Source organism: Atheta coriaria, unplaced genomic scaffold (assembly GCF_025399875.1).
Source record: "Atheta coriaria isolate IRGN ID8LTWV9N9 unplaced genomic scaffold, Caltech_Dcor_3.1 hic_scaffold_9_pilon, whole genome shotgun sequence".
Lineage (NCBI taxonomy): Eukaryota > Metazoa > Arthropoda > Insecta > Coleoptera > Staphylinidae > Dalotia > Dalotia coriaria.
The window spans coordinates 7,405,598-7,424,567 of NW_027045451.1; the positions used below are offsets into that span (position 1 = coordinate 7,405,598).

The 18,970-nt window shown below is 33.6% G+C and overlaps 1 protein-coding gene across 2 annotated transcripts in view; it reads right to left on the reverse strand.

Annotated features, from left to right (window-relative positions):
• Positions 1 to 1,001: 1,001 nt before the first annotated feature.
• LOC135798404 (adipokinetic hormone/corazonin-related peptide receptor variant I-like) overlaps positions 1,002 to 18,970 on the reverse strand; it is a 38,653-nt gene continuing 20,684 nt past the window's right edge. For both annotated transcript variants that reach the window (XM_065311246.1, XM_065311247.1), the window contains exons 2-7: positions 14,685 to 15,045; positions 9,582 to 9,730; positions 6,167 to 6,272; positions 4,348 to 4,555; positions 4,155 to 4,281; positions 1,002 to 1,488 (exon numbers count right to left, since the gene is read on the reverse strand). In XM_065311246.1, coding sequence (XP_065167318.1) covers positions 1,179 to 1,488; positions 4,155 to 4,281; positions 4,348 to 4,555; positions 6,167 to 6,272; positions 9,582 to 9,730; positions 14,685 to 14,969 — 1,185 coding nt within the window. In that variant the 5' untranslated portion in view covers positions 14,970 to 15,045 and the 3' untranslated portion in view covers positions 1,002 to 1,178. The remainder of the gene's footprint in view (positions 1,489 to 4,154; positions 4,282 to 4,347; positions 4,556 to 6,166; positions 6,273 to 9,581; positions 9,731 to 14,684; positions 15,046 to 18,970) is intronic.

An 18,970-nucleotide genomic window follows, 5' to 3' on the forward strand; every position in this document is an offset into this window, starting at 1 on the left:
TTATTGAATTATCAACAGACAAAAATACTTTGAAAACTCTTTAAAATCTTTAAAACTTGATGATTGACTCGGTGTGATTCTAAATTTTCCGCTTCCACAATCAAATTGCACATTAATGTGATAATATGAATTACTTTAGTAATTTTAGTATACATTTGTATTGAAGAGTGGTTATTAATATTATTAATACTCGTCTTTAACTATGATATCACATTCAATGGAATTGTAAACAATATAAATCGTCACCATTTGTGTTTTTTTGTTGCACAGATAGTACAAGTGTTTATTCACGTTCCGTTGTTATCCTTTTTTAGACTTGCTTGTTTCTTGTGGCAAAATGTCAGATTTCATAATTAATGCACAGCCAGTTTGAAGCGTTGAGTGATTATGTACGCAGAGTCCTCGTAGTCAACTTTTCTGTAAAATTAAGTAAAAACTAATTAAAAGTTATATTTATCGAAGCTGAAACAATTTTGCATCTAGTTTTCCGGAAGCACTTAAAATTACAGGTTACGTTATTTCAATGCATGTTTACCTTTTTTGTTTTTCCTTACAAAAAAGTATCGCCAGAGTAATCCGCATTTGAGTTTTCTCTCGAGAGACGGATGTGATTGAAATGGCGCCGGTTTCCGGTGGAAGAAGGCGGACGCGTGCGGTAGTACGACGCGTCCCGGAAGCCAAAAGCGTCGCCATTGTTTCGCGCGGACTCATTGCACTCGCTTCCTGCCCTGATGTGAACGCTTTTTGCACTCCCAGCTCGTTCAGGTCGTTCATCGGCGGCGAAACGCGTCTGCTTACAACCGCCGCTGGCGCTCATCATCGACGCCGACCGCTGGGTGCCGTTCGCGAAGCGGAATGACTTCCGTTCGCCTGGATCACCGAGCATTGCGATCCCCGTGTTGTTCTGTGAATTCGTCTGCAAACACAATCAAAGAATGTGCGAATTGACATGATGGAAAATGAACAAACTCTTCACACACACTCAAAAATCCATTAAAAACTTTGTTAAAATAAAAAACAATTTATTTAATTATTGTAACTAACGCGTCTAATCTATAAAATTAAAATTAATTAAAGGTTATGTAGAAGAACGGTGGTTATATGTCTAGTAGGATAAAATAGTTCGCAATATCGCCACCAGTTTGATTCATTGGATGCCTATAGTAGGTTATGTCGTGTTATTCTAGGTTCTTGAGCGATATCTCCAGCGTAGGCAGTCGTCGCTCAGCATCGTTGTTCGTCTGATGGCGGTGATTGTTGTTGAGGGTGGTGAATGTGTTAGGGCCGACGGTGGCGACGAGCATGCCGCTCTGTCTGGAATTAACCGTGTGCAAGCGCGGCCTCACCTGCGTGCCGGCGCGTCGCGCGCGTATGTTGAATGCCCCGTAGACGATCGGATTCATGCACGAATTGGTACACGCGAAGAGGAACAATCCGCGCTGAATGCGTTGATCTACGTGCATCGCCGTGTCTCGATCGTACCAATACCTGTAATTGCATAAGCATCTAATTACTTGATTTGGTTTGTTTAGTGAAAATTAACAGCTGGTAATGAATGTACTATGCGTTTAATTAAAATTTGATGATGTTTATGCTCTGATTAACATTAATTAATATTATTATCTATGAGTATATCATTCATTATCAGAAAATAATGCTTGCATAGAAAATAAATTAATATAATGGGTTGATGAAAATTGTTTTGTGATAAATAATTAAATTGCAGCTTTTCCACTTTGAGCGATGACTGAAAAAGTTGTCATTGCGCTTTAACATTGTTAAAAGCGTCATAAAATATTAATTACTTTCTCTGTGTCCCCGTTGGAGTGCGTCAGCGTTTTTGCAATTGTAAACAGCATTAGCATTAAAATTAACGCTGTTTACATTTTTGTGCACTTTCCGCTATTTATATGAACTAAGTATTTGTCATAAAAAGAATTAAATATAGAATATAAAAAAAAAACGTATAACAAATTAATTTGAAATAAATTTAATAGTGACATATTCAAATTAATTACAATTATTAATAATTATAATAATTAATTATTATCGTTATAAAAAATAGTGGAATCTATACACGAGAAATATATTAAACAACCGATTATTTCGATTGAAAATTATTTTTTCGTAATTTTGATGTTAAATTCATTATTCTTTTTAATTCTAATTAATTTTGTGAAGAATAAAAAGAAAATTGCGTTTTATGTAATATATAAAAACTATATCACAATGAATTGTATGTAGTTTTTTCTGTATTTTTTTCTAGCAAAGAAAATGGCATTAAAATATTGTTTGTGTCATATTCCGCTGCTCATATTTCGCGATGTGCGTGATGTGATAGATTGATTCACGAGTCGAATTCGCATCCTTAAAGGTCTGCGATAATCATTTACTATCGCACATCACATCACATTCACACATCAAGTTCACAGCCATGATACAAGGTCCAACAAACAAAATAAAGACAAAAATGACCAAAATATAAACGTGATTTTAACCAGAAAACTTTTTGCATTGTTGAGTTGATCCTTTATAAATTAAAAGTAGAAATATTTGTTTTTTTATAATTTATTAGTTAATTGGTTAATTAAATTTGTTTGCTTGTATTTCTTTGTCCTGTGCTTGCGCAATAAGACAGAAATGATGAATTTCATTGTTGTTTGTTCATTCATATTTGGTTATTATGTTGTTTTCGCTTGTTTCTCAATCCTATCTGAAGGTTCTCGTCGCGTTATGTATAGGCAAATCCGAATGCCGTAAACACTTCGGTTTCGATTTTCGGCTCGGATTACTTCATTACTCTTGCTATAATTGGCCTCCAGCAACTCTCCTAATATTTCACCCATTGCAACTTTAATCACTGCAGAGGCAATAAAAATGCCATTGCAATTAATTACATTAACCGGGAAGCATTTTAAAATTAAATAATTTGAAAGAGAAATGTATCAAAGTAATATATTCTTTGGAAATTGTATTTTGGAAGTAACAAAGTATATCGGCAATGGTTAAGCTGATTTGCAAAAACTGGAATTTAGAAATGTGTTGGGATTCAATGAATGACAAAGTATATGAATATTTAAATAACGTTTCTATAAATTATTACATTTTTGTTATGAAGTGTATCAAATTATTATGTTAATAATTTGTCTTGGCAGCAATATGTTGAAGAACTGAATAAGCATTTTTTAGAAAAACCCAATTAAAAATATTGAGAACAAATAGGTGTTTCGAAACGGCACTAGCAATACTCTGAAAAAAGCGTTTGTTTTGTCAATTTTTTTGCCAATTTACACCATACTTTAAGCTTTACGGCATATAGATATATACTATACAATAAAGCATTTTTCCACTCTAATGAAGACCAAAATTTTTTTTTTTTTGGAAAATATTGTTCCGATGGAGGTAGCAAGAAAAATATTTAATTCCTTAACAAAGACAAACTAAACTTTCAAATTTAGATTATCGATGTATGAATTTGTGCAATTTTAAACACCTCTGCTCTTTTTAGTACGGGTTGATTCAATACTTTTTCAGTCAAATTAATTAATCTGTTTACATTAAAACTGCAATAACTACGAAAATGTTAAATACACAACATTGGCAAATATACTGAATTCCAGCGAAATTAATCGGATCGGCGTTACTGGCTTCACTTGCATAAAAAACTTGCAAATTGCGAGAATACAAGGCAAATAGAACTTTTAATCAAGTGCCGCCAGAATTATTTTTAAGCCTGTACATAAAACCACAAAGTTACTATAAAACAATTTGAAATAATTTAAAAACTAAACACACTGTATATTCTTAAGTATTTCTAATCACACCATTTATTTATAAGCTGATGATGAAATATTTGAATTGCAAAATTCCGATAAGGTACATACCACCATGGACATTAATTATGTGTACATTAATTAATGATGTGTCATTATATGAAATATTAAGCGTGTTCAACTAATTTAACCCAACATAATTCAACGCAAAGCATTTAGAGGCATAAACCACTAAAGAGAATTTTATAATATTATAAACCTTTTTTAAAAAATATATTAAAAATTTGCCGAAACATTTAAAATTATATAAATTCATAAACGTTCCGTACAAGTTCAATCCTCACACGGCAAACATCCAAAATTAAAAGTAAAGCCACTTACCACAGCATCATCACATAATATGGCGTCCAACACACAAAGAACACCAACACAATGATAATGGTCATCTTCAGCGTGCGAATTTTGGCACGACCGAGAAAACCCAGACTCGATCTACGTATTCTGTCAGCTGTCAAAAACAAACACGACATAATTGGAGTAATGTTGGGTTAAGCTTTAGGTTATGTTTGCGTACCTCCCATATTTGTGCGCGTCCTTTTGTAGATTTCGATCAAAATGGACGCGTAGCTGAATATGATCACTACCAATGGGAATGTGTACATCATCACCATGCCGAAGACAGAGTAGAGCACTTCGTGTGTGTACGACGGCAATACATTATAGGTTATGCACTGTTCATACCACGTGATGTTTGGGTGAGCTTCCACGTGAAATACCAACATCTAAGAGGAAAATTTAAATTATGCAACACAGATTACACCAATTTTTGTTTTGTGTATATTGCAGGTTGTGAGATTAACAAAAGTGTTTTTAAATTCGAAGCTGTGTTTAAAACGCGATTGTGATATTGATTGATAGGTTCGAATTGAAATCTAATTGGGTTGCTAAGCTCGAATGAAGCTTTCCAGCGGCACGATTTAGTTTGTATATGTTCGTGTCAACAATATGCGTGATACAAGCAATTTACAAGCCCCGATTGGGCTGTTATAACACATTCTTTGGTTGGGACTCTGGAGGGTGCTCAAATATTAAATTCCGTGTGCCGAAAACGTGGAGGCAAACAAGATGAAACTGCCAACTCAAATAAAAACCGTCCGGCTGGGGATCAAGTCAAAATCCTCTCGTTAAAAAGAATGGAGCGAGCTGATATTAAAATATTTACTCATGTACACATCGCGTGTAAATATTTCCAGCCAACTTTTCACTTTCACATTTAAAATTTTTCGAAAAATTTGCTTATGTAATAAACATGTTTAGATAGTGGTGCAAACACAAAAGTTTGGTTAACGGAAGTGTGATTGTTGAGATTCCATAATGCTTGCATTAATTAAGCGCAGGAAACATTTATGTTGTAGAATCCTTGATTCGTTCTTGCTGCTGACAGTTTAATAACACTCTGAGTGCGAAACAAGCAAACAATTTTCATTCACATGTCAAAACATTACACAACTAATCATTACCCTATTAAAGTTTCGTGAATTTAATATAACACAATGAAAAACAGTTCGGGTTTTATTATAAAAAGTTTGCAGTAGTTTTAAGTATTAATAAAATATTTTTTCATGCATTCTCTTTACGTATTATTATAACTTGTGGAAAACTTTTAGCAAGGTAAATATTTCCGTAGGGCAGTTTGCTAACTTTAAATTTATTATTAAAAGAAAGCGTGTTTATTCTCAAAAGAATGTTAAAAACATTTGTTATTTATCTTCAAGCGTTTACTATGTGAATTTTTGTTTTCGAAAAATTTGTGATAAAATATTATAATTTTTTTAAATTCTGAGTAAATTTAGATAAATATGTTTTATAATAAATTTAATAAAGAAAGTTATTGGGTGTATCTATAATATAAAAATGAATCGCAAAATATGTTGGTAAGCGCATAATTCAACAACGCTTAGACCAATTTGGCCAATTCCCTTTTTAAAATGTTCGTTAAAGTCCAAGGATAGTTTTTACGGCGAGAAAAATTCGAATAATTTCTGAGAAAACCCTAGAGACAGCCCTTTTCTATAGGATAAAAGGTGGCATTGAGAGTCAATAATAGTTATAGTTAAATTGTTGAATCTGAGATGGCGCGTTGATGTGCAGTATCAGTTATTCTTTATATAATTAATTTTCTTAAAATAAAATTGCGGATCTTATTGATAGAATTGACACATACTAGGTCTAGAACAAGAGAGTAAAAACGAATTACATTTTTATTAAACCCTACCGGGACGAAGTTGCGGGGAAAAGCTAGTATTGTACATTTCTGTCAAACCTGAGTATTTATCGAAAATCTGTGTATAAATGTGTTTATTTAGCAATTAATTGAAAAGTGCAGTACTCACTTGTGGCACACTGCAAATAGTGGCGCCCATCCAAGCCGCCGACAGCATAAATTTGCCCCGCTTGTCCAACTCGGTCAAGTGCAGTGGTTTTAGCACTGCGTAATATCTGAAACAATAAACAAACAAAAACATTCAATTTATTACCTAAAACTTTCATCATGTAAAAATTCCACAATTACATTCACAGATAAATAAACATTTTAAAACTTTTAATGGATTTAAATATAGATAATTTAAAATTTATGCATGTTATATGCACATTGCGTAGTTAAGTTAGTACTGAATAATACTTGAATTTAACTAACGTGACAGGCAGCTTTGAACAAACACGTTTAAGAAATTGCGTAGATTCGCGCTAAAAAGCGAGCACATTAACTAAATGATCTGCGCTCTCAAAATATTGAAAATGTCTGAGTCCACACGCGTACAAGAATAGGCTCTGCAAGGCGTTGCCGGATTCAAAGCAGATGTTAAGTGCCTCGCAGGCGAAGTGTGCTTAAAAGCTTCCTTTCGGTTACACTTTTGGCCGGGAACACGTTTCATCTACGCTCCAATCAATAAATGCTAAATTGTTGATTTCAATATTTAATTCAATTGAATATTCTACTTATTACGTTACGTCTTCTTACACTTCAACACCTTTGAAGTGATCAAAGATAAATTGAGATGAATATCCAAGAAAGGCGTTAAAAATATTTTTTGAGTTGTCTACGGATTTCACGTAATTAAATTTAACCAAAATTACAATTTATTTAACTTATTCGAGAATGTATATATAAAGTAAATTTAAATAATATTTCACGCACAATACAAATCCATGAAAATACATTTCTATATGCAAAGCAAAACGTACTCAACATACTCATGCATTAATGGATTCTGAAGTGAAGGAAAAAGCTTTTACACTGTTTTCGCACGATTTTCAGCTGCAATTGTGAATTTAATATTTATATCAGCAGAAGAATACAACTGTCAAATTTAATAAACATAAAAACGTCAAAATTTTTCAATAAAATTCCAGTTATTTATATTTTTTACATTTTTGCCCGGCACCTTCACCAAATGCGATTTTATAAATCTCTCGCATTATAAATATTATAAAATATTTAAAATATTAATATCAATATAATATTTTTTATGAATAAATGTGCACCTTTATTTTTAGTTTAGCAAAACGTGATTGCAAGTAAATCACGGATGAATTATTGGCGTATTGCTGTTTGTCGAGTCTGTTAGACGTCAGTAAAGTCAGGCCAGTGACGACACCGCTGTGATTGATGCTTTTTGCGAGGGCAGCAGTGCGCAAATTGCCGGTTTATAGCTGGTGAGTTTAATCAAGCGTGAAAATTCACCGATTCATCAATTCGACAAGGTATACATTTCCTAATTTATCAACACGTATCAATAAACCTATTAATCGATACAATGAAAACAATAATTAATAATTGAAAACCCAAAAAATAAACTGCATTTTATATAAAACATTTAAATATTACTGTTATTCAGTAAATAATTGCCAATTATTTTCGAGTTGTGATTATGAAAGACATCGCATATATTTTTTTCGCAATATATTGTTTTTTTACATTTGGGATTTGATTTTTTTGCTTCTAGTGCGACGCTTACTGCTCGACTTCTACCGCCAATGTGATTCGATGAGGCAAAGCAAACATTTGCATTTTAATTATGCACGACAACAAAGCAGCGCGTCACGAAGTAAAACCAAACAGACAAATACAAACACAGTTGTTGAATACTACTCTGTTAACAGTGTATTTTCAATCACTAACTAAAAATTTAAGTATCTTATGTAACCCAAAATGTAGGTAGTACTTATAATAATAGTTTGAATTCCACGTAAATTCTATGTCTTTATATATAATGTTTTGTGAAAGTCAAATATTTAGACGATTTAACGTACAAAACAAAAGCCTTATAACTTTCGTCTTGAGAGTTTCGTGAAACGCTTAAGTTATTTAAGCAATGCGTGCCTAAAACATTGTGGAGTCGTAGATTCGTAGCAGAAAAGTGCTTTCGGTGCGGCGCGCAAGACTTGATTTTTCTCCACGTCACGTCCCGCGGCTCCTGGCTCATGGCATGTAAATCGCCCCCAAATTTGCATAACAATTACGCGCCGAGGACGATGAAGATACGCAACGTGACGCAAAACACATTGATTTTAATCTGCGCGTTGTTACATTAGGCGAAAATTCAAAGCCATGGAAAACAACATGGAAAACAGACATTGCAAGACTACTAATAGAAAATTAATTTCATATTCCAACGAAAATTGCATCAAAAAATCTACAAATCAAATTTATAAAACAGGATTAATCAAATTTTATATAGATATGTATTGATATTGGAAAGTTTAAATTATATCGATCGTAACTAGAAAAGTTTTAATGATAAAAGTTGTATAATAAGTATAATTATCACTTTTTAGTTATGTTGGTTGTAAGAAGAGCATCATAAAAGCTGCAGATAATATTTACGTTTACAAAGTTAAAATCTTGCAGCGTCTAGGAATTATTTTGCTTGCACGCGAAAGTTGTGATAACAAGAGGCGAAAGTTTAATAATAGAGCGGGGAAAAGCGTTCAAGTTATCAACTTCCGGCAGGATATTATAAGACGTTTACTGCTGGTATTAATTTAGGTCAAAATATATATTACTTTAAAATATATCTATATTGATAAAAATGTTTAAGGATGAGAATTTCGTCGTCTGAAGGTGTTCTCTAAATCCTTCAAAGGAATATTTTTAGGGACTCATTTATTTATGGAATATTCGTGTAAAAATTAAAATGCAATTAAGAGCCGTTTTGTTGTAAGGAATATAATATATTTTATAGATGTTTTTCAGTATAAATTTATTTTTGGGCCTTTTATTTGAATTTCACTGGATTAAGAATATTTAAAAATATGTTTGGAGACAAAAAAGTTTTCACACTTTTCTCTTTTACTTTTTATCTGCTCTTTCTGCTTCTTTGAGTGCAATGTAATGTAATTAATACGTTTGTCTTAATAAATATGACGCAATGACTCAATTAAATTATAGTTTTAAAATATAGCGCCCATTAACACGGGTTAGTATTTATATTACGACTAACTTTTACCCGGAAGTTTGTCTGTGATTTTTTTCTTTTATTTTTATAAAAAGTCGAATAACTAAATACATTTTTGGTTCTTGGAATTATAATGTGCCTCTATATAATATATAATTTTTATAATAAAGCTAACTTTATTCATCTCTTATTTTGCTTCCCTCAAATTAGATTTTAACATTATAATGGCTTTTTTCTTGGTGAATAATATCTATGCCCCAATATTTGCCAAAGTGGTTTATGCGTGAAAGCGGTACAAATAAGCATTATTTTATTAGTTAGATTTTATTGGGTAAAACATTGAACTTACCTATCCATGCTGATGCAGACTAGAATAAAGCTGGACAGGTATAAGCCGAACGTCCGAAAAAACGCCATAATCCTACACATGGCATCACCAGCTTTCCAGGACACCGTGTATGCCCATCCAATCTCCAATGGCATCATCAGGAATGTCACCTGTTATCAAGAAACAATAATTATAGTTAAAAATAGTTTAATTTTAGTATAATTTTATTATTAAGTAAAATCTATTTTGCGTGTTGCTAATGACTCTAAATTTAACTTATCGTACAACCCCTTGGAAATAAGAACGCTACATGAAAATTAATTAATACTAGTCGGCTCATTCAGTACTTAAAACGCAAGGGACCTAAAGATAGATACAAAAATACAATGCCGATAATCGCGTGCTGCACGTGTTATTTTCACCTTCATTGCAGTGAAGTCCCAAGGGTTCTGTGTGAATCCTCACTACTTTCTTAAAAATACTTTTTATATCTTACCACATGCTTTACATTTCGATGTCTCACTTTTTTTAAAATCCTACTTAACTTTTATTTTTAACTATATTATAACTTAATATAATTTTTAATATGTTCTAGAGCAGTGGTTCCTAACCTGGGGGTAATTACCCCCGCAGGGGTAAAACGGAGATTCTAAGGGGGTAACACGGGATGGCATGAAATAGTATTAAAAGGGGATATATTAAATGCACTTTAGTTAAAATACAATCCACTTGAACAGCCGCACTTAAGTTTTCATACTTTGCACTAAGAAATTCATATTATGCACTATAGATTGTATAACTTATATTTTAATACAATGCACTTATATATTCAGGTTTAAGCTTAAATTTGCTTTGAATCAACTTTTTAAATTGAAACTTTATAATTTGTGGTGGTTAGGTAGGGTACCTTGTTTGGTATTAATTGTGGGGCGGTCGGGGGGTTGGGGTGGTCGGGGGGTTGGGGGTGATGGTTAGGTAGTCTACCTTGTTTGGTATTATTTGTGGGGCGGTCGGGGGTAGTGGTGAGGGGGTGGTCGGGGAGTTGGGGGTGGTCGGGGAGTTGGGGGGGGTGGTAAGGTAAGCTACCTTGTTTGGTATTATTTGTGGGGCGGTCGGGGGGTGGGGTGGTGGTTAGGTAGGCTACCTTGTTTGGTATTATTTGTGGGGTGGTTGGGGGTTGGGGGGAGGAGGTGGTTGGCGGTTGGGGGTTGGGGGTGGTGGTTAGGTAGGCTACCTTGTTTGGTATTATTTGAGGGGCGGTGGGGTGGGGGGGGGGGTGATAGAAGGGGCCGGCTAAGAGTACGGCACGTACTTAATACTGCAAGTTTTATAAGTGCAAAGTATTAATTTCATAGTGGAAAGCATTTTATTTAAGTGGAATTCATTTTTCAAAGTGCAAATATTTATTTTTAAGTTCAGTTCTGTATTTTTAAGTGCAAACATTAATTATAAGTGCATTTAATGAATTGACAAGTTAAAAATCGAAAAAATAAAGTTCGTTTAATTACATGCCAAAAGGGGATATATTAAATGCACTTTAGTTAAAATACAATCCACTTGAACAGCCGCACTTAAGTTTTCATACTTTGCACTAAGAAATTCATATTATGCACTATAGATTGTATAACTTATATTTTAATACAATGCACTTATATATTCAGGTTTAAGCTTAAATTTGCTTTGAATCAACTTTTTAAATTGAAACTTTATAATTTGTGGTGGTTAGGTAGGGTACCTTGTTTGGTATTAATTGTGGGGCGGTCGGGGGGTTGGGGTGGTCGGGGGTTGGGGGTGATGGTTAGGTAGTCTACCTTGTTTGGTATTATTTGTGGGGCGGTCGGGGGTAGTGGTGAGGGGGTGGTCGGGGAGTTGGGGGTGGTCGGGGAGTTGGGGGGTGGTGGTAAGGTAAGCTACCTTGTTTGGTATTATTTGTGGGGCGGTCGGGGGTTGGGGTGGTGGTTAGGTAGGCTACCTTGTTTGGTATTATTTGTGGGGTGGTTGGGGGTTGGGGGGAGGAGGTGGTTGGCGGTTGGGGGTTGGGGGTGGTGGTTAGGTATTAAACTATTACGTATATATACGTATTACGTATTAAAATAGCAATAAACAAAATAATAGTATGGTAAACGGTAGCACGGCGCTATTAAATATTATATAAATTTTTATATTACTTTACTAGTTACGTAATGGTACAATTTCTTACATAATAAACATATTTTCGTTCAAATTTATGTGGTTTAAATTAGCTAGGGGTAAACTCAATTCCCATACTTGTTCACAGGGGTAGTGACCTTGAAAAGGTTAGGAACCACTGTTCTAGAGTCTAGACATATTTCTTGATGCGTTTTCCGATTGGTAATTCGAGCATCATACGAAGTCATTCCCAGGACAAATATAAAAACTTAATAAAGTTCATAGAATCACTCAATATAAACGAATGATTACTTTTATCCCAATCCAAAAACAACTTTTGAGATGTTTATAAGTTTAACAAATATCTGTTCTGGAGGTGAAGTGGAATTGCATGTCACGTGACATTTACAAGTTGGTGATATCTGAAATTGCAACGGACGTTGCTCGCCTGAAATTCGTTTCCTTTCGCCGAACACTGATTTCCTTCGTTACATTGCCCACACAGCTGGTGACGGTTGTGCAAATCTGTGCCGGGGCACGTTTGATTAAGTTCGCGTGCGACGTCTGTTCATTCACAGATTCGCACATTTGCAATTTGCTTCAACTCCCGTCTGGCTCGTTTGCGCACATTATGCTAACAAAGTTACCGACCGACCAGGCTTATTGTACATTTATAGGTTATACTCCAGCATCAGATGTCTGATCAGGATGTTGCTAATTCCGCCTTAATTAACATCGTGATCGAGTAAGCAAACGAAAAAAACACGCGGGCGTGCAAAAACACACAATGTAATTTCATGAATTAACACGTGGGTGTACACACAAAGCGTACATTTTAATTATTCACACACTCTGCCTCCAGGCGATCAATTTTAGTATGCAAGGGTTGTAGGTAATAATTAATTAATCAAACAATTCATTCACTAAAAAACTTAAGGAATAAATTTTAATACATATTTTAGTACCTATCTAGAATCTGGACAGTAGTAAAATAACCTCCAAATTGATTTGAAAATATTAGGCAATCAAATATACTTCTAGAAGTCTAGTCTTAAAACGCTTTTCTTGTTTCTAGCAACAAGTGGATACATCAAGTTGAGTTATTGTTATTGTTATCACGCAGTGCGTAAGATGGCATTGGTGTAAACTGTAAGCAACCTAATCAAAGCAAATTTGAGTGTAGTAAGTGTAAAACCATCAAATGAATTATTCATGATCGTGAAACAGAGCGGAAACTTTTCGTTTGGTAGCCATCTCAGAGGCAATGAGTAATATAGGGGTACATATAATTTTATTTAAGGGTTCTGTTCTAATGAACTCGATCTGAACAAGGCTAATTTGATGAAAATTTAAGTCAAATCTTTGCAAAACAAATTAAAACATTAAAAAATCTTTATTAACTTAATTATCTAAGTGTGATAAAATATAATGGCATAGTTTATATCTATAATATAAAAAGGCATGTAATTAAACGAACTTTATTTTTTCGATTTTTAACTAGTCAATTCATTAAATGCACTTATAATTAATGTTTGCACTTAAAAATACAGAACTGAACTTAAAAATAAATATTTGCACTTTGAAAAATGAATTCCACTTGAATAAAATGCTTTCCACTATGAAATTAATACTTTGCACTTATAAAACTTGCAGTATTAAGTACGTGCCGTACTCTTAGCCGGCCCCTTCTATCCCCCCCACCGCCCCACAAATAATACCAAACAAGGTAGCTTACCTTACCACCACCCCCCAACTCCCCGACCACCCCCTCACCCCTACCCCCGACCGCCCCACAAATAATACCAAACAAGGTAGCCTACCTAACCACCACCCCCAACCCCCCGACCGCCCCACAAATAATACCAAACAAGGTACCCTACCTAACCACCACAAATTATAAAGTTTCAATTTAAAAAGTTGATTCAAAGCAAATTTAAGCTTAAACCTGAATATATAAGTGCATTGTATTAAAATATAAGTTATACAATCTATAGTGCATAATATGAATTTCTTAGTGCAAAGTATGAAAACTTAAGTGCGGGTGTTCAAGTGGATTGTATTTTAACTAAAGTGCATTTAATATATCCCCATATAAAAATGAATCGCAAAATCTGTTGGTAGGCGAATAGCTCAACAACGCCTAGACCAATTAGGCCAATTCTTTTTTTAAAATGTTCGTTTAAGTCCAAGGATGGTTTTTACAGAAAAATTTAAATAATTGCCGGGAAAACCCTAAGGACAGCCCTTTTCTATAGGATAAAAGTAGGCATTGAAAATCAGTCATAGTTATAGTTAAATAATTGAATTCGAGATGGCGCGCTGAAGTGCTGGTTTATTAGCACTTATTTATATAATTAATTTCTTTAAAATAAAATTGCGAATCTTATTGATAGAATTAACACATACTATGTCTAGAATAGACGAAGTCGCGGGCAAAATCTAGTATGTGATAAATACTAATTGATGAATAATATTTTGTTCTCTATTTATCTTTAGATACAAAAAATATCTGTTTTGCTATTTATAATGCAAAAAGCAATTTACCGATTTTTATGATTAAAATAAACGAATAAAATAAATTGCATTTTAAGGTTATTTAAAAAATTTTTATTTGAAAATTTTGTATATGTCAATAAAACAACATAATGCGGGTAAATAAATAACTTATGATTGAATGATTGAATGATCATATCTCAGGCGCAAGCTTTGCTAATAGCACACATGAACGAAATGGAGCGCAATGAAAGCGTTCACATGAGCAAATTTTAGAACATAATTCGAAACTGGCCACAACCACATGCCACACAACACCGACACAAAACAACTGGTTGGTTGTTGGCATCACGCATCGTTTGAATGTTTATTCGCGAAATTACGAGCGAAATTTATTAGCAGTGAATTTAAACATGTCAGATGGCGCTATTTTAAACTTAACCTAACCTCTACACAAATATAAATATGTTCTCTTTTTTTTTTTTAATTTTATTTACTTACTAGTAAATCTGCAATGGCCAAATGCATCAATGTTGTGTTGATACGTGATGGTGTTTTGCGTCTTCGGCGAAGAATAAGCACTAGCACAGTGAGATTACCAATGGCAGAGAAGACCATAAGAACACTGTAGACAACGATGGAAAGCATATGACCGTCGTTGAAGCGCATGTCAATGGGTAGTTGATGCAACGTGCCGTTGAATAGGTCTTCGCCAGGTGGCACTGGTGACCAGTCAAGTAAATTACGATGATCTTCAACATCTTCGTTGGTTTTTATCGTGGCCATTTTGTTTGTTAATGGTTATAAGAGTAGATCGTTGAGGTATTATGTGAGGAATTTCATTGTCGATTGTTTAGTAGATCTGAAAAACAAATTGAAAATTATTTAATATTGTATTGAACAGTTATTTATTATATGGGTGTATAAATTGTGCCTATTAGAAAATCACCACCAAGCTTTGCATCATTTATATATAAAATTGTGTATTTTTATAAGGTTTTGTAGTTGCTCTTTTATAGGAGATACGTGATTTAAAAGCACCTTGCGAAGCTACACTAGTGCAACTTGAAAATCGTTTATTTTGCGTTGCATTTACAAAACGTTAGCATTTTTTGCAAACACGAGCAATACGATATTATATTCAATCCTGAAAATAACATGATTCCGCTTTTCATATAAATTGTTTTTAAATAAAAATATATAACAATAATAATAATAACAACTAAAAAAGTATTTGTTACACAGTACCGCTCCAATGTAGACCTAAATTAATTTAAAAATACAAATATTCTGTTTTACAAGTTGTCATCAGATTTCAAAAGTTTTAAGCGGCTTTTGTGAAAGCAACTTTGCGGTTTGTGCCGACAAAAGGGAAAACATATTAAACTTACACGAAGCACAGATAATATGAATTTATAAATTATTTTTAAATTAGTTGCAATAGTTAATAATAAGTCTTTGTTCAAAAAAATTACAGTATTCACAAATATTTATTAGACATAGAGATCGAAAATACTATAATGTTATGTATTTTATTAGTTCATTGTGTTAATAACTCAAATAAAACAGAAAAAAGGCTTAACAACAAAAACTGTGAGTAGAACTCGATTGCACAGTTACTTGCTGTTTATATGAAACCCAGCTGTCATTTACTGCGAATATAATTGGAAACGTGCCAAAAGTATTATTTTGTTACTTTTCATCGCACCGTTTAGTGGGTAAATAAACAATGCGTGAATTAAATTTTATATCACGTTTGTGTAAATAAATATTTATTAATACAAAAACAATACGAAAAAATATAAATATGATGCAATCAAATTCACTTCCTAGTGTATTGAGTCTGTGATGTTATATGTTAGATGCACTGCCAGGATGCCTGCCTCTCGGTGCTATAATTCGGATTGAATAATATCCGTTGCCTGCGCAACAACTGTGGCAACTGCCACAACTGGGTACCCGGCATACACCGAGCAAAGATCCGTGAAATATGTGCTCAGGGATTTGCTCGCCGCAAAGTGAAGCTATCACTTCGTGCACACGAATAATAAACACAAATGCACAATATATATAATAATCCATAGTGAGAAGCTTGCTGGATATTTGCATCCGGCTGGTTTTGATACATTCTGTGCAAAGCCACAATTGTGCAAACTTAGAATGTCACTCAACATCAAATCCTCTCATTTCTCATCAGAGAATCATTTACTTTGGGAGAAATAATGTTTTATATACTACTTTAAAATAGAACTAACTAAATAATATTTTTATACTGCAAATTATTCTAATTATACGGCAAATGTAATGCAAATGCAATGCAAATGTCAGTTTGTTTGTTTATTTGTTACGCTTACACGCATAATCCACTCAATCAATTTTGATAAATTTTGGTATAGGGATATAGATGACCTAGGAAACGCAAATAGATTAATTTTTGTTGCAAAAATATAACCTAAACAGTGCAATATAAGGGATGGAAATTGATATACAGATTCCATCATAGTTATAGTTATATAATAAGAATCTAGATGACGCTATAGTGCATTGTTGACATTTTTTATTTTTGTAAATTAAAATTAAAAATTTGATTGCAAGAATCGGCCAAGGTGCCCATATACCAAAAATAACAAAATTATTTTTAGGTAAACTACTACTTTTTTTAAATAATAAAAAAAAATGAATGGCAAAATCTGTTGGTAAGCGCATAACTCAACAACGCCGGGACCAATTCGGCCAATTCTTTTTTTAAATGTTTTTACGTAAAAAAATTGGAATAATTACCGGGAAAACCCTAAATACAGCCATTTTCTATAGGATATAAGTTGGCATTGAGATTCAATTATAGTTAGAGTTAAATAGTTGAATCCAAGATGAATCCAAGATGGCAAGATTTATAATTAATTTCTTTAAAATAAAATTTCGAATCTTATTGATTGAATTGACACATAGGTACTATGCTTAGAACAAGAGAGTAAAGACAAATTACATTTTTATTAAACACTACCGGGACGAAGCCGCGGGCAAAAGCTAGTTTAAAATAATTATTTTAATCGTTATATTTTAAACATTAAACTATTGAGCTTATGAAATGTAAATGTTATTCTATATTTTTAATAAACCATTACATTTCATAGAAAATTCGACTCGTTTTTAATTAAATTAAAAATAATGTGTAATTAATAAATTTTGCCTTAGTAAAATATATAGTAAAATATCTAGATCGACAGATAAAGTAAAGTACAATGTGCACAATGTACATAATATGTATTCGCAATTTAGCACAGCCAATTTGCAATTAAATAGTTGTTAATTCGCAGGTCCAATTCCAACAAGTCGGCGTGTGTCTGATTTCCAAATTCATCGGATTCATAGCTATAGAACTTCCTACTTTGTATTCCCTCCAATACGTATTTCGTGTATGCGATTCGTAAATCCATAGATTGTGTGTGCATTGTGTCCGCCATTTTCTAATTTGCACACGTGTTCAGTCAGATGCAAGGAATAACTTGCTTTAGACCAGTTCGCCTAGTTTCACATGGTTCACTAGTTCACATTTACATTTACAATTTTATAATGAACGGCCATTAGCCTTTTGTTCACCTTTGAGGACATTACTGCCTCTTCATAATGCGAAATAATTACAGAGTGTTCTAATCAAATTCAATTTTTTTTTTAATTTTATGTTTTTCGGATATACTTTGTATATTATATTCATTTACATATGTCTTCTAGTGTTTTTGACATGTACAAGTTATTTTTTGCTTAATTTATCTTATCATTCAGAAAATATTCTTAAGATTTAACATTTTGACTTAATATTAATAGAATTATAAAATAAACCTCCTTTAGAATTAGTGAATGCCTTGCTTGATTCGAATAAAGATGAAAGAGAAAAACAAACATGATGAAGATGAACAAAACGAACAATACAACGCCTAAGAGACGGATGGATTGCCTCTAAGGACGCCATCATGTGAATGTGAGCGAGAGTGAGTGCCGTCTGTCGAAAACCAAGCGCGGCACTGCAAACGACCTCCAAGGACGTTTCTTGCGTGTCAAGTTTCGTGTGTGTGCGCATGAGATATGAGGCATGTAAGTAGAAATAGAGAGAAGTGGAGGGGGCGCGCTAGTGAAAGGACGAAATGCATGGTTGCATCGTGCGGCGTTGCATGGCCGACACGGTTGACGTGCCCGTCGTTTATCATCCCGCGCGCGGGCCTCAGCCGAAAACCTAACCGAACAGGAAGTCGAACGAACCAGTATGAGCACGACACGCAAAACAGAAAAGCAAAAAACACACAAGTCGAAAACCTAAAATCGAAAACAGAATCCTTGCAAGCGTAACGGTCAGCATGTCCTGCAGTGCATTGTGGGACTTCCTGTTTAGAGATGAACAATAAAACAACATTCAGTGAGTCAAAAATGAAAAAAAAAAAACGTTTTTATGCATTAATTAATTTTTTTCTTGTTGACGAAGTATTGAAAGAAAGAAGTTTTGAATTAAACATCTGAATTTCAATTTGCGAGCTTGTAATTCCGAATGCAAAGGTGAAATACCCGGCAAAGTAAGATGTTGTAATATGATTTGGAATTTTGATGATTACATGCATAGCAAATTCGTTCTTATCGCACCTGGAGCGCATATCAATTGGGTTATGTTAGCAAATAATCTGATTAAAATGTATACCAGTCAATCGCGCACAAAATATTACTCCTCGGAAGTTTAGCTCAAGCAATAAATTGATAACGCTGCTAAGTTAATGCTCTAATTCTATATTAATCCATAA